The sequence below is a fragment of the Kogia breviceps genome, chromosome 8 (genome assembly GCF_026419965.1).
Source record: "Kogia breviceps isolate mKogBre1 chromosome 8, mKogBre1 haplotype 1, whole genome shotgun sequence".
In the NCBI taxonomy this organism is placed as follows: Eukaryota; Metazoa; Chordata; class Mammalia; order Artiodactyla; family Physeteridae; genus Kogia; species Kogia breviceps.
The window spans coordinates 90444834-90465294 of NC_081317.1; the positions used below are offsets into that span (position 1 = coordinate 90444834).

General features: G+C 40.1%; 1 protein-coding gene across 5 annotated transcripts in view; it reads left to right on the top strand.

Moving 5' to 3' along the window:
• The window catches only part of FRMPD1 (FERM and PDZ domain containing 1), an 85274-nt gene that overhangs the window by 41281 nt on the left and 23532 nt on the right, over window positions 1-20461 (top strand). For 3 of the 5 annotated variants that reach the window (XM_059073287.2, XM_067039734.1, XM_067039733.1), the window contains exons 3-6: window positions 11685-11842; window positions 12697-12799; window positions 16026-16071; window positions 19881-19988. In XM_059073287.2, coding sequence (XP_058929270.1) covers window positions 11685-11842; window positions 12697-12799; window positions 16026-16071; window positions 19881-19988 — 415 coding nt within the window. The remainder of the gene's footprint in view (window positions 1-11684; window positions 11843-12696; window positions 12800-16025; window positions 16072-19880; window positions 19989-20461) is intronic. The other 2 variants (XM_067039737.1, XM_067039736.1) reach the window with 2 other exon arrangements.

A 20461-nucleotide genomic window follows, 5' to 3' on the forward strand; every position in this document is an offset into this window, starting at 1 on the left:
TGGCCAGATATATTTAGGAAGTGATGCAGCCTGTATCCCACTCCTATCCACCCACTCTTGGTGATTCATAGTGCATTTTAGCACATTAAAGGCTCTGAGAAGTCCTGCAGAAAAAGACCTGTGTAACTTTAACTTGATGTTGCCTGAATATTTGACCTTGAAACTCTCTAATATCTAGCTTCTCTCACAGAATGTAAATAAAAGGCAACATTGGCGTCTAGGAAGCTTTTTTTTTTTTCACATCTATTTTGAGATATGTTTCACATACCATAAAATTCACCCACTTAAAATGTACAGATTTATTTAGTGTATATACAGTTTGTATTTAGTGTGTATACAAAATTATGCAACAATCACCACAATCTAATTTTAGAACACTTTCAATACCCCAAAAAGAAACTCCATAACTGTTAACAGTCATTCCCTGTTTGCCCCTCCCCCAGCCCTAGGCTCATCTACTTTCTGTCTCATCTACTTTCTGTCTCTATAGATTTGCCTATTCTGGACATTTCACATAAATAGAATCATACAATATGTGGTCTTTGTGACTGGCTTCTTCACTTAGCATAATGTTCAAGTTTCACTCATGTTATAGCATGTTTGGCATGTAGCATTATTGCCAAATAATATTCCATTATGGAATGTTTTCTATGTCCATCAGTTAATGTACCCTTGGGTTGTTTCCACTTGGGGCTATTATGAATAATGCTGCTATGAACATTTGTGTAAAAGTTTTTCTTTGAACATATGTTTTCATTTCTCTTGGGTTTGTACTTAGGAGTGGAATAGCTGGGTCATCCAGCAACTTGACGTTTAGCCTTTTGAGAAACTGTCAGACTGTTTTCCAAAGTGGCTGCACCATTTTACATTTCCATCAGCAGGGTATGAGGGTTCCAATGTCTGCACATCTTTGTCAGCACTTGTTATTATCTGTTTTTTTAATTATAGACATCCTAGTGGGTGTGAAGTGGTACTGTATCTCATTGTGGTTTTGATCTGTATTTTCCTGTTGGCTAATGATGTTGAGCGTCTTTCCATGAGTCTAGTAGGAAGTTTGTTTTCCAAGTGCTTGAGAAAGAGCAGAAAAAGAGGGAAAGCTTCATGGCAGTGTCCATGGAAGTCATCATTTCTGTGTTTCTAGGATAAATCACATGTAGCCTTATTTAAATTGTTTCTCATCTCTAATCCTTCAACCTTGATTCAGGCTGGGTTCTTGGTGTCCTCAGATTACTCAAAAATGATTAAGAACTGAAAAGCATAAATAATTGCAGTTTCCCTGGAGTAGAGTAAATGGTACCACCTGCCACCCGGTTGCTTAATCAGGAGACCCGTGAGTCAAACTGAATTTTCCTCTCTTCCTCACACTCTGTTTCCACCCCATCAGCAACTTTTGTCAGTTCACCTTCAAACATATCTCCTATCTGTCCACCTCTCTGCCCCTGGGGGACACTGCCATGGTCACTCATTCTTTCTCTGCTCCACCCTGAAGCCATAGTGGACTCTTCGGAATACAAACTGCTTGTGTTCCACATGCTCGCCCCAGGCTCTACCCCACCCCAAACCATTCAGTGGCCCACCTGCCATTGTGCCACGGCCTGCAAGTCCCTTTATGATCTGTTCCTGGTCTAACTCTCCAACTTCATCTTGTTCCTCCTGCTTCCTTGGCAGAGTGCTTGCCACCCTCACCACGCTTTATAATAACATATCCATTTATTTACTTGTTCTTTGTCTACCCTCCCCCACCTGTTTATTATATGACTCTTCTCCTCCAACCCTCCTGCCACATATGAGACCAAAAACCATGACTGTCTTGTCTTACAAAGTATCTTCAGCCCTAGAAGAGTGTATGCATAGTATGTAGTAGATGTTCAATGAATTTTTATTGATTAAGGGCTTTCATAGTAAGGGATTATATTATTTTTTTACATTTATTTAAAATATATTTAAATTTTACATCCTTTCTTCTTCCAAGAGGAATTTTTGTTGGCTTACAGTTTTAAAACACATAAAAACTTTTAAATAAAGACTGGAAATTTTGTAAATAGATTGCAAACCAATTAGATGTAGGATTTAGAATTTGAGTACTAACATTGGCTCTGAGTTTCCTGATAGCCAGGTCAAGAAATGAAAGAAGTGCATTGAAGTGTTTTTTATAGTCCAGAAAAAAGGCAACATAGGGACTTCCCTGGTGGCACAGTAGTTAAGAATCTGCCTGCCAGTGCAGGGGACACGGGTTTGAGCCCTGGTCCGGAAAGATCCCACATGCCGTGGAGCAACTAAGCCTCTGTACCACAGCTACTGAGCCCGCGTACCACAGCTACTGAAGCCTGCTCGCTTAGAGCCTGTGCTCCACAACAAGAGAAGCCACTGCAATAAAAAGCCTGTGCACTGCAACGAAGAGTAGCCCCGGCTTGCAGCAACTAGAGGAAGCCCATGCATGGCAACGAAGACCCAACACAGCCAAAAATAAAAAATAATAATAAATAAAATAAATTTTTTAAAAAAGGAAACATAGAAGTTAATCTGTAGTCATATAATTTTACATGCATCTTTTAGCAATCCTGTTTTTTTTCAGACTTTTAAGAGCTTCCACTCATTTCAGCCAGTTGTACTTGCTTACTTGTAATTGCCATTTTTTCCATAAAAGTTAAACTTTATCTCTGACACTAATTGAATTGTCTGGGAGGAAATTAGTCAAAAATAACAATTTCCATTTCCAAACATTATTAAACAAATTGTTAACTTTTATGAACCTTGGTAATGTTAGAGCTTTATAATGCATCTTAAAATGGATGTTTTTCTGGGGAAGAGTGTCAACTTTTAAAGTTGCTTTGATTTCTTCAATTTTAAATTAATTTTCAGTGGGTGGTTATTGTTACAATCACTAGTCAAATTCGGATAGTGGCACTCAGTTTGAATGTGTGTGTGTGCTTGTGTAGATTACAAGCCTAGTGATACCTATAATTATAGAAATACAGAATTACTCAGATATTATTAAGATGACTACTCTCTTACCACTTAATTTCACATTCCAATATAAAAATAACATTTACAGTATCAGTTCTTTTTTAGAAATAACTAACTAACCCCCTAAGTGGTCTCTGTGACATGTTTCAAATTTCTGTAAAAATAGTGTGATACAAACTACTTAATAAAAGCTACAACATAGTGACGTTACATTATAAACTAATTTTTAACCATTTTGCTTTGAACTAAATTGTCATCTTCTTAACAGCTTTGTATAACTAGGGAGGTGATAAACTGAGAATGACATGTTATAGAATACTTTTCCACTTAATTATGCCATTTTTTGTCTCCTACAATTTTCAATTTTTATATAGTTAAATGATATTCCCTTGGTGATTTCTTTGATTGCTTCTAAGCTTAGAAAACCCTCACCCAACAAGTAATTTAATTAATTAATTTTCAGTTTGATAGTTTAAGATATTTTATATTTAATTTTTAAATTGAAGTTTATTTTCGTATAGGTTGTGAGATGTAGATCTAACTTGGTTTTTTTCCAAAATAAGTAATGTTTGCATCACCATTAACTGTGAGTGATCTTTCCTTTCTTCACTTTTATTATATATGAAATTCTTGTGTCTGTGAGTGGGAAATTGTATCTCTTCCTGGACTAGCTATTCTGTTCCATTGATCTAATGGCCTGTTTTCACACACTTGTATTAAAACTATTTGCATTTATTATCTATTAAACTTTTTTTTTTTTTTCGGTACGCGGGCCTCTCACTGCTGTGGCTTCTCCCGTTGCAGAGCACAGGCTCCAGACGCACAGGCTCAGCGGCCATGGCTCATGGGCCCAGCCGCTCCACGGCATGTGGGATCCTTCCGGACTGGGACATGAACCCACGTCCGCTGCATCGGCAGGCGGACTCTCAACCACTGCGCCACCAGGGAAGCCCCTAAACTAGACTTTTATTACTCTTCATTTTCCATTTTTTTTACTCTTACCTACCTATTCTTCCATGTGAACTTTAGAATAATTTTATTATATTATTAAAATAATTTTGCATAAGATTTACTGAATTCTCTTATGCTTAATCAGAAATAGTTTTATAGAGCAAGACTTAAAAATAACAAAGAGCTTGATGAATTTGATGCCTTCGTCTTGGTGCTTGGTTTTATCCTCAGGGTTTAAAAAGATTTCTTTCCTTCAATTTATCTTGAATCTTAATACTAGTGAACACACATGCACATGTTTGTGCACATGTGCACACACACACATACACACAGGTATACATATTCACACATATGCACACGTGCACACACACATGCATCATTGTATCAGAGCCCTGGCTACTGGTTTTGCACTCTACAAATTTACTTGTTCATTATAACCATAGTCTGTTTACTAATTATAGAGATGATATCTTTGACCTTTGTAATACTCCTAATGATGTAGAAAGACCATTTCAGGTGCCAATTTTTTATTGGTCTTTGACCCATGGGCAAAAGCGGAAAGACTCGAACAGAACAGGTTAGAAGGCTCCTGTGCTGCATCTGCAGGGTTGCCATCGTCTCCTGAACCTCCTTTTTAAAGTAACAGTGGAATAATTTCTCCTCCTCTCAACTGCAGGCCTTTGCACTATACTCACAATATGTACATTCAGTGGTCCCCTAGAAACTTTCACAGCCACAAGCATAGTCCTATGATTATGACTACATGATAAATTTCTTTCTGGTACAAGCTGCTACTTCTATTTCTTCTTTCTTTGAATAAACTTTAGATTAATAAGCCAGCTTATACCAGATGTTAGCTTTTAAAATCACTCAAGCTGAACATAATACAGTGTTTAACCATAGATTCAAAGTAGTTTCTCCACATCCTGCTGGAACTCAAAGGTGAATTCTTTGTTGTTACAAGATAGAGGCAAAATATATTTTTCAACCTATTAGAGAGCAGATAAAAAGCCAGAGAATATTTGAAACCTAATCTATCTCTATCTGTTATTTTTTCTTCTCAGCATTATTGATCAGCTCAGTATGAACTTATGACCCATAAAATATAGAATTACTCTACACGAGGCTATTTTCATGATAAATTTTACATGTTTTTTCTAGTTCTACCTTAGGCTTTATCCAGTTATCGGACAGGAATTCTATTAGTGTCGCCAGGTCTTATGCTGTTCCAAAGTAAAATCGCAGCAATGACCTCACATTTATGATTTGAAACCATTACAGAGGCATCAGATATAGGTTTTTGGATTGTCAGCACTTAGCTTGATATTTATAAGGTTCTTCAGAGGAGGAAATTTTGCTACAGAGATCATTTCCTTCAGTTCTCTGTCAAATATTGAACATTCTTTCTGAGGAGAGGCCACGGTTTGGTCCTGTTCTTAAACAATCCCTTTCCAAACAAAAGCTGAAATGTGGCCTTTGGGGAAAATGTCAAAAAACAGACTTTGGGCCAAAGTTCCTGATGCCATCCAGGGATCAGTCAGCACAGCGGGGCTTCATTTGTCTACCATTGTTGAGGAGCACACCATTCCAAATGGAAAAGTAAGATAAATGAAGCCTACCCACTAGAAAAGCATCAAAATGGAGCCTGTTCTAACTATGGTAAGGTCTGTGGTTTTCTCTTGGTCTCCAAACATTTATTAAGCCGTGTTCCATGCCTAGCATTGAGTTCAGCACATGGGACAAGAAAGACACGGTTTTGCCATATGAGCTGTTGTCTAGAAAGGACAAGAGACTTCACACTGGTCATTTCCAAGATGATGTGTGTTTCAAAAAGGGATGTACAGGTTCTGTGTACAGGTTCAGCAGAGGGAGAGGAATATATCTGCCAAAACCAGAAGATTGAGTAGGAGCTGGTCAGATAGTGTATGGTTGGGTGTTTGGGGAAATCTCTAAAGAGTGTTATGTTAGGGGTTGGGGGTATTCTAGGCAGAGGGAAGACCTTGTGTATTTGAGGAACTCCAAGGATACTAGTTTGGCTGGAACAAAAATATTGAGAGAACAAATGGCTTCATTGTAGAGGCTTCAGTGGTGGGCAGGCACTGTATTAAGCCATATTAAGGATTTTGGATTAGACCACTTAGTCAGGGCAGATATATGAGCAGGTTTGCATTTATAATATCAGTCTGGTTGCTGGATGGAGAATCATTCAGGTGAGATAAGAATGAAAAGGGTCCTGAAATAGAATGGTGGTCATGGAGATAGAGATAAGTGGACATCTTGGAGATCTTTTGTAGTACTGACGGATAGGATATTAGGGGTGAGAGCAGGGTAAAGTCAAAGATGACTCCCAGGAGTCTGGCTTGATTAACTGAGCCTCGACCTGATACCATTTACTGAGCTCTGGGACATGGAAAAGATGGGTCTTGATTAGGATGATTGTCAGAAGGCTGAACTATATTTCAAATTAAGCAAACAAAGGACAAATGACAAACATTGAACTCTGTCACTTAGTCTGCTATTTATTAGTGGTTAAATATACATTTCCACCCTTGCTAATCATATTAGAGGTACTATTTTGCATCATGCTGTATAGTATTTTGCTCATGTATTCACCTAATAAGCACAGATGCTTTCTGTGGGCAAAGTTCTTCACTCAGTACGGTGAGAAATACAGAGGTGGGTAAAAAGTGGTTCCTGCATTCTGAGAATTTACAGTCTATTCGGGGTGATGATACATGGAATCAGTTATCACTGAAGTTGAGGTGCTCTAGGCCAGAAGAGCTCAGGGCTGAGAGAACTTGTGTCTAGCTAGGAAATCAGAGAAGGCATTTTGGAAGGGGCAGCATTTGAGCTGGGCTTTGATTGGCCTCACATTTTCCTGTGAGGTAGCTGTATGAACTGAGGCCCAGATGCAAAACTGGTGCAGCAGGTAAGATTATGCTGGAGTGATGGTCTGGGAAGGAGAGTGGGTAGGGAATGTTGGCCAGGGCCTGAGACTTAAAGACAAAGGTACATGAGAGTAAGGTTGAGGAGTTTAACTTTTATCCTGTGGGTGATGGGGAGCTGTGGGGACAGAATAATTTGATCTTTCCCTTAGGAAGGGGGTTTGAACGACAGTTTAGAAGATGCTCTGGAAGGGTATTTTCTAAGGTGTGTTTCCATGTATGTCTAAGATTCACAGGCTTGTGGTACTTCATTGATGTAGAGTCTTGGGGCAATTCCTTACTGTGCTTGATTTATCTGTTCTCTGTTGGGTGGTTTAAAGTTTTTCCATTATTCTAAATAAAGCTATGGTAAATATTTTTGAATGTTCAAGAGCTAGGGTCTTTTGAGTTCATACTCTGTTCTAGGACTTTATGGCACAGGGAACACAGAGATGAATAAAAGTCACCCTTATCTTCTAGGAATTCATAGTCTAGTACAAATAATATTTTATTTTGGGAGAGGGCAGTTATTACTTTGAGGAATGTCAGTCAAAATGGTAACAGAAGGTCAAAGAAAATGATCAAATTTTAAATTCATATTATAATTTCCCTGATTATTTTCCAGAGAGATTGAATAGCCAATTTATACAGTCAGCCTTAAATACCAGGGCCCACACATGTTGGGCTTTATTATTTTTATTCATAATTGGTGCTTTAGTAGACATGTAATAGTTCTCTGTAGTCCTTTCAGTTGTGGTTCTTCAATGACTAAGGTTGTACATTTTCTGTTATTTACCAGCTTTACTTCTTCATGTGCAAGTTTTCACTTCACTTGCTTTGAGCATGTGAAATCTGGGTATTTACTGCATGTATTTATGCCCCTTCTGCATATATTTTTGTCATAAGCTTTTTCCCTCTAGGATTTTTTTAAATTGATTTACTTATTTTCAACAGTTCTATTTATTTTATTTTATTAATATTATTTTTTTGTGGTAAGCTGGCCTCTCACTGTTGTGGCCTCTCCCGCTGCGGAGCACAGGCTCCAGACGCGCAGGCTCTGTGGCCATGGCTCACGGGCCCAGCCGCTCCGCGGCATGTGGGATCTTCCCGGACCGGGACACGAACCCGTGTCCCTGCATCAGCAGGCAGATTCTCAACTACTGTGCCACCAGGGAAGCCCAACAGTTCTATTTAGATATAATTTACATACCATGCAGTTCACCCGCTTAAAATGTACAAGTCACTGGTTTTTAGTGTATTCACAAGGATGTACAGCCATCACCACAATGAATTTTAGAAGATTTTCATCACCCCAAAAAGAAACTCCATACGTATTAGTAGTCACTCTCCATTTCCTTTCAAAACCCTCCTTCCCCAGCCCTAGGCAATCACTAATCTACTTTCTGTCTCTATAGATTTACATATTCTGGACATATCACATGAATGGAATCATACAATTTGTAGTCTTTTGTGGCTGACTTCTTTCACTTAGCATAATATGTTCAAGGTTTATCCATGGTATAGTATATATCAGTATTTCATTCCTTTTTATTGAATAATAGTCTATTATGGAATATTGTCTTTGTCATTTCATTAGTTGATGTACACTTGGGTTGTTTCCACTTTGGAGCTATTATGAATAATGTTGCTGTGACCATTTGTGTGTAAGTTTTGTGTGGACATATGCTTTCAATTTTTCTTGGGTATATACCTAGGAGTGGAATTGCTGGGTCATATGGTACTCAATGTTTAGTCTTTTGAAGAACTACAAGACTGTATGAGGGTTTCATTTTCTCCACCTTAGTCAACACTTGACCTATCTTTTTGATTATAGCCATCCTAGTGGGTGTAAAGTGTTATGTCACTGTGGTTTTGATTTGTATTACCATAATGTCTAATGATCTCTTCTTGTGCTCATTGGCTGTTTGTATATTTTCTTTGGAGAAATGTCTATTCAAATTATTTGCCCAGTTTTTATTTGGGTTATTTGTCTTTTTTGTTTAAGTGTATTATAAGAATTCTTTATGTATTCTAGATGCAAGGTCCTTATTAGATATATGATTTGCAAATATTTTCTCCCATTTTGTGGGTTGTCTTTTCATTTTCTCAGTGGTGTCCTTTTTTAAAAAAAATAAAAGTATTTATTTATTTATTTTTGGCTGCGTTGGGTCTTTGTTGCTGTGTGTGGGCTTTCTCTAGTTGTGGCGGGGGGGCTACTCTTCATTGCGGTGGCTTCTCTTGTCGTGGAGCACGGGCTCTAGGCTTGCAGGCTTCAGTAGTTGTGGTATGCAGGCTCAGTAGTTGTGGCTCATGGGCTCTAGAGCACAGGGTCAGTAGTTGGAGCACACAGGCTTAGTTGCTCCACGGCATGTGGGATCTTCCCGGACCAGGGCTCGAACCTGAGTCCCCTGCATTGGCAGGCGGATTCTAAACCACTGCACCACCAGGGAAGTCCACAGTGGTGTCCTTTGAAGCAGAAGAGTTTTTAATTTGGAAGAAATTCAGTTTATCTATGTTTTCATTTGTTGCTTGTGCATATCTAATATGACACCAAGGTCACAAAGATTTATTCCTATATTTTCTCCTAAGAGTTGTATAGTTTTAGCTCTTGTATTTAGGTCTGTGATTCATTTTGAGTTAATTTTTGTGTACAAGATGAAGAAGTTATAAACTTTTATCATTTAATATTTCTCCTTGTGTCCTATTCTGTTATCTAATCTTTTATTTATTTTTATTTATGTATTAGCTATTGAAATTCACATTCAAACCATCTATCTTATATCTTATGCCTGTCTCTAATTTTCTAATCCTTAAAAATATGTCTGCTCTCCAGAAGCTGGCATAAAGGGCCCATATTTATTTCTAGTTTTTATAATTCTCTCTATTCCGTTTCATTGGTGAAGACCAGGCCATGCAGATTTGATCATCACCTCTGTCTGATAGGAGCAAATTAATATTGTGATCTATAGAAGAGAGGAAGATGGGTGTATGCACACACAAGTGTACCCACACATGAGTGTGTGCTTGCACATCTTGTTTACCCTCATTCTTTTTTTTTTTTTTTTTTGCGGTATGCGGGCCTCTCACTGTTGTGGCCTCTCCCGTTGCGGAGCACAGGCTCCGGACGCGCAGGCCCAGCGGCCATGGCTCATGGGCTTAGTTGCTCCGCGGTATGTGGGATCTTCCCGGACCGGGGCACGAACCCGTGTCTCCTGCATCGGCAGGCGGACTCTCAACCACTGCGCCACCAGGGAAGCCCCTACCCTCATTCTTATAGCAGTATTTAGTGTTCAAGAGCCCAGGCTCCCAGGTCAAATAATCTAGGTTCAAGCACAACTCTTTTAAGCCTTCTAGGCTTCAAGTGTTCTCATATTTTGGAGACCCACTCTACATTAAAAGGTACCTGCATCTCACAATAAATATTTTATATAACTATATAAGATTTGGCAAATTGACATAAAGTACCTTTTAAGGTATTTTACTTAGGCCCTTTCAGCGCTTTAAAGTTTTCTTTTTTTTTTAAAATCAGGAATACCTATGGGTTTTATTCAGTATAAATTTTCAGAGTTTTCTGTTTCTTCCCTCTTGTTAAGTCTGTCTTCTAACACTTCTCAGTATTACCCATATGCTCACCTAGGAGAAATCCTCTTCTTGCTCCTAAGAGAGCTCCTTGATGGATAATGTGCATAATAAGGCTTGGACTTGTCACCTGCATTTTGGTTCCATGAAGCAGTTTTTTAATATTTCCTGGTCCTTGTTGAAACTTGAGATTATTATAAATGACAGAGAGGTGATTTTCAGATAACCGAGGTCCTATTGCATTGGGCAGAGTTCCTGACAGTGTTTGGTAAATAGTTGAGAATAAATGATAAACCTTAGCTGCAGAGCCCTGAGGGAGCTGTAAATCCTCCACATTTCTGTTGTTTATAATGACAATAAATACCTTATCCCGTCACTATTTGACCTTCCTCAGAAAGAACCACTGACTCTTAGAAGGAAAAAAGTCATTTGTCACAGAGAAATGAAAAATAGCTCATAAATTCGCTTTGTGGTATTGAGAGATAGAAAATACAACTTTCAACTTACCTGCTTTTAGATATATAGAGAACATACATGTTTTTTACAATTAATACAGAGGGAATCTGCAACATCTGGGATTTTGTACTGGAATCCTCACAGTTACAAAGTTGAAGGGGAAGCAACATTCATTATAAAGCAAAAAAAAAAAAAATCACCAAAGAAACAATTCACCTATAAAAATTAGTCATCATTAGACATCTAAACTGAGCAATTCCTTGTTCCTATTCACAGTCCATGTTTTTCCTCTTCTGTACCTCTGCTGAAGCAGTGCCCCCTGCCTGGAATGCCTGTCTGTCCATCCATCCATTCATCCATCCATCCACCCACCCATCTATCCATCCATGCATCCATCCATGAATCCATCCATCTATCCATCTATGCATCCATCCACTCAGCAGCAGTTACTGAATATTTTCTGTGTGCCAGGATTTGGGCTGTGTAGATATACCCTCGACATCTCTCAGATGCCACCTCTTCAAGGTAGCAAATGCTTCCCTGATTCCTTCTCCTCTAGCCCACAAAGTTAAAACTGCTCTACCTCTTCTCTGAGTACCCACAGCACTTCACAACCTCTCTTTTAGAGCACGGTGCTATGTCCTGCTGTCTTATCTACTGACGTTTGTGTCGTCTCTCTCTCAAGAGGAGAGTTGGTGTCCATTCAGCTCTGCATCTTCCTCCTCCAGGATGCCTAGGGCTGACCTGGTTTGTGGCCACCAACTAGACTCCCCTCTCTGTCTTTTTTATACACTCCTTCTCTTCCAGGGCTACAGATGCTGCAGCTGATGGACCCCCTGGGATCCCAACCCAGACCATCATCCCTGTGAAACACACAGTAAAAATAGACAAAGACGATCTCCTCCAGGACTATGGATTTCACATTTCTGAGACCCTTCCCCTCACAGTGGTGGCCGTCACAGCAGGTAGGGGCTGACTGGGAAACAAGAAAGGATTTTGGCTTCTTGGAGGGAAATTTCCCTGGTTCTCTTCCCATCTCTCTGTGCTATAACGTAATGTAGAAAATGCTACCCCAGAAAGCTAGACAGGGCACATCTAATTTTGACCTAATTCTGTCTAGGGCTTTGCACCTTCCTGTGGTGCTGGGAGGGAGGAGCTCCAAGTGCACTTGCTGATCTGCACCCCAGGTCCACTGACCTCAGCCAGGGATTTGCCCACCCGTGGCCCCCTGGCCCGTCTCAGGGATAGTGACAGTATTGGGACGAGCAGGCCCTCCTCTCTGAACCCTGCACTCTCTGAGCTGGGGAGAGTTTCTGGGCAGACAGTAATAGAAATTATTGATTTGTTTTCACTTGAGTCTCTGTAAAATATAGGCTGTATCAGGGTGAAGATGAGCAGGCTGGGAATGTGTAGTGTTTTTTGTCATACTTCAGCTATGTATTGATGTGAGATCTGGGACTAGTTAAATTCTATTATTTTGAATTTACACACACACACACACACACACACACACACCAGAGTTCTTTAGCAATGAATGTAGTAGATTCGCTGGCCAGCTCTGTTGATTCAGGGAGTTTCTGCCAGTCTTCTTTCCCTGGACAGTCTCCTAACATCCCTTGAAGCTGATAGATGGTAGGTACGTTATCCATGCTTTGTAAACAGGAAAACTGAAACCCGTGTGAGCCCAAGTCTGGCCAGGGGTGGGGGTGAGCCAGTGCCCTGGGGACTGGATAAGGCTGCCATTCAGGTGAGTTGCTGTGACACATGGGGTCTGGGCCCTCCTGGCATGAGCACCAGTTACTTCTTTTCTCTTCAACAGGAGGCTCCGCTCATGGCAAGCTTTTCCCTGGTGATCAGATCCTCCAGATGAACAACAAGCCTGCTGAAGACCTTTCCTGTGAACGAGCGGTCGATATTCTGAGGTACTAAATTGTCTTCCATCATCCACAGAATTATTATACATATTATTATATATATTGCACAGATTATTATAGAGCAAGGATGGGAGACAGAAAAGGCATAACTGATATCCCTGGGATTTAAGTAAAGTCTAGGTTCCTTGAAAGCAGCAATAACAGCCTCGTTTTAGAATTCCATCTCGGTTACTATCTGCACTCTTTCACCTGCCTACAGAAGTGATGGGGAGGCACAGGGTGCTCTATTTATCAACCCCCTGCAATGCCCAAACACTGTGCTAGGCGCTGCGGGGAATGTAATTATGAATAATACATAGGCCCTACCCCTTAAGGATGTATAGGGCTGTTGTAACATATGCCAAAAATTAGACTAAATTGACACTAAGTCTGCTTATTATTCTTTAACCCTTTTAATATCTCTTCCTAAATATTCTTGGTGCAGCCTGGTAGGCATATATGTAGTTCCATTGGTATGGCACCTACCAATTTCTACCTGGTGTCATGGTGATTTTTGTAAATGTCTCACTTTCTGCTTTGACCATGATCTCCTTAAGACCAGGCACACAGTGGGTGCTCAGTGGAACGAGTGAATGTGGTTGGCACTGACAGTTGGCGACCCTGGTTTTAAGACAGAGGAAGTGAGTGACAGGAGTGAGGAGGCCTGACAGATGTTCTATAGGCACATGCAGGCTTTGTCTTTTAAAACTTTCACCCAGCACTGTTTTAATGACTTTAATATAAATAAAGGGAAACGAGACATAGAGTTAGAGGAAAGCCAGCTTGAAGATACTTCAAGTTTGTACTTTAGTCTGTGCCTTTTTGTGAGTGGTGGTTTTCATTTCTGAGGGCCTATCGTGTGCAGCATACACTGAATAACAGGCAACAATAACAAAGTCAGAGAAAGAGAAAATGAAAATGCAGGATGCAGTCTCCACCCTCAGGAAGTCCACAGTCTTGGTGCAGAGAGACATAAGATTTACAGAGAATCCATCATAGTGTAGAAAATAGAATCCTCTCAACCACGCCCAATATTGCTTCAAGATTGCCAGGGAGTAAGGTGAGTGGGTAGGGCAGCCAGGGAAGGATTTGATCATTTCATTTTTAAAAATGAAATATGGTTATGGAAATCATGAAGTTTGCTTTCCCAATTACTGGGTGGTTTTCTCAAAGAATTTCTCAATTCCAGCAAATTAATTTTAGATTTTCGCTGCTACTAATATCTCTGCCAGGCTAGATCAAACTCTGACTAATAAACAAAAGTATTCACAATTTAAAACAGTAGACCAAAATTTGGATGTTTAGGTAACATTGAACCCTGATCTGTTCCATGGGCAAGGAAACCTGGGGCGCAAAGGGGCTCCACTCCCCAGACACTTTCAGGATGGTAGTGCAGAGACAGCTCGTGTAGACCCAGCTAAGATTGAGGGCAGACAGTGCCTCAAGAGAAGCAGGGAAAAGGGGCTGTAAACACTGGAGATTCCTCCAACTTGTGGGGAAGTTGTGGTTTGACAAAACAGAGAAGAGTACAGAAGTATTTCGGCTGGCCAAGTTCTACCTTTAATGCTGCATAGAATTTGGGCCACAAAGATGGAGGTGAAGGATGATCCATGCAAAGTGATAAGGAGGAGTGACTGGCTGGGGAGTAGGGGACACTGAGCTGTTCAATTTGTCTAAGGCACTGGATACCTAGAGAAAAGTTCTGGGAAGTGAGGCCCAGATGATGGAGGGTCTTGGTGCTGACACTGCAAGTTCAGGGGTTATTCTCCTCCTGGAAGACTATGCCACTGAAGACTCGTGAGCAGGGATGTGACCTGATGTATGCTTGCATCTGCACTCTCAGCTACATGCCTTGTGTGGGAATCCCGGAACTGCTTACTTTTTTAGCTTAGTTCCCAGTGTCATTGCCATTTATAAAAGTAAAACACCAAGCAAACAAAAAACCAACAAAATCTCTCTAATTCCTCCAATTATCTATCTGTGAGGCCAAACTGTCCTTTTGAGAGTACTTGGACGTTGGTTTGTTGTGAATTCTCTTGAAAAAGACCTGTTCTTATATAAAATGGAAAAGAGGCAATCCCCAGGCACTTAGAAACCTCAGGTTGAGTTTATCTATTAGAGGAAGTAACACACTGGCAGCAGCTGGCCTAAATGTTCTTATTGCAAGAAATCAAATGAAATTATTTTGCAAACTGCTTCTCTAGCAATGGCAGAGATGAAGGAAAATATGAATCGTTTTTTCAGCTCTGTCCTGTAATGCAAAATGGAAGTTTGGCACTTATCTGGTTGATTTGATCACTTTTGGAACCTAAGAGATTATAACAAAATAAAAATGTCTAGTATTTGATTAAATGATTGGGCCTGCCAACACTTGTGTGCCCAAACACAGTAAACTTGTTGGCTTTTATCTGATCAATGTTATCCACATTCATTTATTCTATTTCATGAATGTTCAGCCAGTTTTCTGAAATAGCAACCTAAGTTATCTGTGTTAGTGCTCTGTCTTCTCTCAAAATTTTTTTCTTTTTTTTTTTTTGGACATAAACCTAGCTAGTGGTCATAGCAACCGGATGATTTTTCCATCATATAGACTAAATGAAAGATAAGTGGGGACTTCCCTGGTGGTGCAATGGTTAAGAATCCACCAGCCAATGCAGGGGACACGGGTTTGATCCCTGGTCAAGGAAGATCCCACATGCCACGGAGCAACTAAGCCCCTGTGCCACAACCACTGAGCCCGCATGCCACAACCACTGAGCCTGTGTGCCACAACTACTGAAGCCTGCACTCCTAGAGCCCGTGCTCTGCAACAAGAGGAGCCACCTCAATGAGAAGCCCGCGCACCGCAACGAAGAGTAGCCCCCGCTCACTGCAACTAGAGAAAGCCCACACGCAGCAACAAAGACCCAATGCAGCCAAAAATAAAATAAAATTTAAAAAAAGAAAGAAAGATAAGTGACTTAATTTAGTGGCTATAGGTATGGACTAGATGGCAGAGGCAAGTATCTGAAGATTTTCTTAAGGTAGCAGTGGCATCTGGGACAGCTTAAGTTCCTTCACAGATCACTGTGTTCTCAGTGTCCTCAATTTTGCTGAGCCAAAGAAGCTGAGGCAAGAGAGGCTGCTTTGTAATTCTACCAGTCTTTTTGACCCTAACACACGCACACGCACACGCACACACACACGTGTATCACCCAGAATGATGACATTTTTTACCTTTATTCTTTTTTTTCAGGGAAGCTGAAGATTCTCTTTCAATCACAGTTGTTCGCTGCACATCGGTATATCTCTTTTTATGTCTTGTGTGTTAGTTTCACCTTTCTTCGCCCCAAGACCCTGTACCCCCAGCAGAATATCCCCTGTAGAATAAACAGCCTGTGTGCCAGTATTGTGGAGGACACAGATGTGGGTCCAGGCTTCAAGAACTCATGGTCCAGCTAAGGAGACAGACCTGTGATTATGCAGAGTGGGATGACAAGGGTACCAAACTAGGAGTTTCAAGACAGGTCTGAGTGATGTCACCGTGGAGCAGTCATTTAGTTTCCGTTTTGACTTTTGTAGAACAGAGATGAGGACGATAACTGCCTTGTCTATCTAATGGGTTGTTCTGAGGGCCCAACAAGGTGTTGAATGTGAACGTGTTTTATTGGCCGCAAGGCAAGGTGTGGCACAGATGATGAACAGAAAGGCACCAGCCATCCTAAACCACTGTAGGCCTAGGAGTCCTTTATATGTGATACAGGGGAAAGTATATAATCAGATTGTAAGAGAAAACTACCAAGGAGGAAACGCTGACAGAAAATTCTCATTTTGAGAGACTTTAGTACATACCTCTTAGCCTTGACCACAAATAGACAAGAAAATAAATAGGGACATAGAGAATTTTAATAATGCATTTAATAATCTAATGCAACTGACCACATACCAGACCACAAAAAAACCTAAATTCCCCAAAGAAACATCCCCATCCAGTCATTTGGAATAACAATGCAATCTCCTAAGTAAAGATAGAATCAAATGGAAAAACAAAAATTACCATTATAGACTAGGTAGAAAATAATTAAAATTTAGAACTCTACTTCTTAGAACTTATTATACACAGTTGAAGCTATACTCAGAGTAAAACTCATAACCTTAAAAGTGATTTTATTATTTAACAAGAAAACAGGTTAAGTAAATATTCAGTACAAGAAGTAGGAAGAAAAGACTAATAAAACAAGCATAAAGCACATTAAAGAAAATGATAAAAATTTAAATCTAAATGATGCTTTGGAAAACAGAAAAAATTGGAAAGTTGATAAATCCAAGGGCTAGTTCTTTACAGGAAAAAATTTAAAAATAGGAGAACTTTAGGGAAAAGAAATATGTGGGCCTTGAAGGAAACTAGAATAATACTGAAGGAAGTAAAATTTTTCTTTAATATAAAAGGAGTTACATATTATGTTCCTTGATGGGAAGACTACTAATATGTCGGATTTTCTCATGTTAATGTATATGCTTAAGGAAAATTCAGACTGCCTGTGGGACTTTTATTTGGATTTTGACAAAGTATATCAAGGTGAGACTTACCAAGAAAATCTTTTTTAAAAGGAATAATGAGGATGGCCTTGAAATACTAGATTTTAAAACTAATAAAGCTGCAGTAATTAAAACAGTGTGATATTGATGAAATGTTGGATATATCAATCTAATCAAAAGAAACTCCAAGAATAGATACCAGTATAAGAATTTAGTATATGATAAATATGGCATCCCAAATCAGTGGGAGAAAAGATGATTATTCAAGGACTTGTACAGGGACATATCTCATACCATTTGTATCCTTTTTTTTTTTTTTTTTTTTTTTTTTTTTTTTGCGGTACACAGGCCTCTCACTGTTGTGGCCTCTCCTGCTGCGGAGCACAGGTTCCGGACACGCAGTCTCAGCGGCCATGGCTCACGGGTCCAGCTGCTCCGCGGCATGTGGGATCTTCCCAGACCGGGACACGAACCCGTGTCCCCTGCATAGGCAGGCGGACTCTCAACCACTGCGCCACCAGGGAAGCCCTATGGGTTTTTTTTAAATATTTAAGTCTTTAACATCAAATGGTATGAGATAGGGCTTCCCTATGGTTTTTTTTTATATTTAAGTCTTTAACATCAAATGGTATGAGATAGGGCTTCCCTATGGTTTTTTTTTATATTTAAGTCTTTAACATCAAATGGTATGAGATAGGGCTTCCCTGGTGGCGCAGTGGTTGATCCGCCTGCCGATGCAGGGGACACGGGTTCGTGCCCCGGTCCGGGAAGATCCCACATGCCGCGGAGCGGCTGGGCCCGCGAGCCATGGCCGCTGAGCCTGCGCGTCCGGAGCCTGTGCTCCGCAACGGGAGAGGCCACAACAGGGAGAGGCCCACGTACTGCAAAAAACAAACAAACAAAAACACATAAAAATGTCAACAATATGGATGGGTGTCTATCCGGTTGTAAGTTGCAGAAAGAATTCCTAAGCATTTAGGGAGTGGGAGAAGGTACAGTCGAACAAACAGCTATTTGATTATGTGGAAAAAATTAAATTTCTGTGATCCAAAAACTTCATAACACTAAAAAGCAAAGAAATTGTTGCCTCCTCTCCTTATTTGAAGTGTTATTTGTTTGTTTGTTTGTTTGTTTCTTAGAAGTAGAACAGGAAAAAATCCCACCTAAATAGGACTAGGATGTTTGCCATAAAGATGACAGACCAAGTGTTTTATGCACAGATAAATGGAGATTCTTCTATTCTAAATAGAAGAATTTATCTATGAAATAATGTGAAACCAATGTGTAAAAAGCAGTATACTGAAAGCTAATCTCTATAAATGATCCTGCAGGTGTTGAGGGATTCTTTTCATTTAGCTGATTATCTTCTCAGTGGAGAACATCTTAATCTTAATTAGGTAGTTCTTTTCCTACTCTATTTCCAAGAAATGATAGCAAAATATAGCACTTGTTAAGTAAGGAGAGAGGGAAACAGCATATAGCTGCCTCCTTTTAAAAAATAAAAAGTATAGGGAGAGGAAAATTAACATGTTCCAGTACCATTCCTAAGATTCCTATGAGGTTCCCAAGAAAAGAGGAGTATGAATACTGTACTTTGGAGATCCTGCAGGGAAAGCTGACATTAGCCCAGATGATGACCCCGTGCCCCTGAGAAACTCCCTGAATATTGTCTAGCCCACTCGAGCCTCTCACCAGAAGTTATATGATCGTAAGACAAATGATCATACATATTTTACTTCAGCAAGAATGCTCATCTTTGTCCGAGTAGATTCTTAGAGTCCTCAAATGATTTGAAATTGATTAGGAATTATAAAATCCTAAGTTGGAATATTAATTACTGCTTCTCTAGGACATAGAATTTTATGATTAAAATATGTTTAGGTTTAATTGTATAGATCTGTATTTATATTAATTATTTATAATACATTATTTATTATAATATTAATACTAATATTTAATGTCTTATTTAATTTGTGCCAAAAGAAAATCCTACAAGGTAGATATATTGGTTATCCCCCTTTTACAGATGAGGACACTATAGCCTCACAGGCACATGGTCTCACATGCAGAAATCAGTAGAGCTGGGCTTTTTTCAGGTAGTTAGACTCCAGAACCCATGCTCATTAGCATTATGCTGTTTCTGCCTCCTGGTTCAGTTCCCATATTGTGCAGAAGGGAAGACTGAAGGCCAAAGAAAGGAGTGTGTACACACACACACACACGCACACCCACAACTGGTTTTCTTCCATAACAGTTTGTGTTTGAGGTAGTTCTCAGAACTGTTGAGTAGCTGGAGTTGGGTTGGAATTCAGGTCTCTTTGCTCACCGGCCAATTCTCTTTGTCTTCATCATACCAGAGCCTTTGGCCACTGTATTGAATCTTGAGCTGTCCTCAGACGCATAAGAACATTGGGTTGAGATCCCTAAATTTTATGAAAAGAGATCTCTAATGGGATGTCGTCCTTCTCTGTGGGTTTTAATTGAATTCTCAACAGCCAGAAACGAGAAGATGTACATGGCTTTTATGAAAGTCCCACATTTTTCTAAAGTGTGTCGTGTTAATGTTTTGCAGGGAGTCCCCAAGTCCTCCTTCCTAACGGAGGAGAAACGAGCCAGGCTGAAGACCAACCCCGTGAAGGTGCACTTTGCAGAGGAAGTGCTTGTCAGCGGACACAGCCAGGTGCGTCACTGGTCAGGGGGCTGAAATGACTCTTCATGAGGTGGGGGAGCTGCCTCCTGGCATGTATCTCCTGAAGACTCTGGAATCTGCAGCATGGAGGGGATGCAGAGGGAGTGCAGAGGGCTTGCTGGAGGCTCTGTGCCCCCTTAGTGAGGCACCTACAAACGGTGGACAGGGAGAGACGCACTGGGTGTGGCTCTGTCATCCTGTGACTCCATTTTTCTGCCCTTGAAATTTCAACAGATTCTGATTGTTCACTTCTCATTCTAAATCTTCAAACTTAATATTCCCTCTGAAGGTGATATATTGATAGTAGTGATGGTGGCCGGGGGAGGGGGGGCTTTGGTTTTTTTAAAGAGCCTATCATCTATTGAACCTCTATTGCATGAATTTTGGGTACATAATCCTTAGTCATCACCATACCCTGCATGGGAGGTATTTTAACAAAAGAGGAAGCAGAGGCTTAGAGAGGT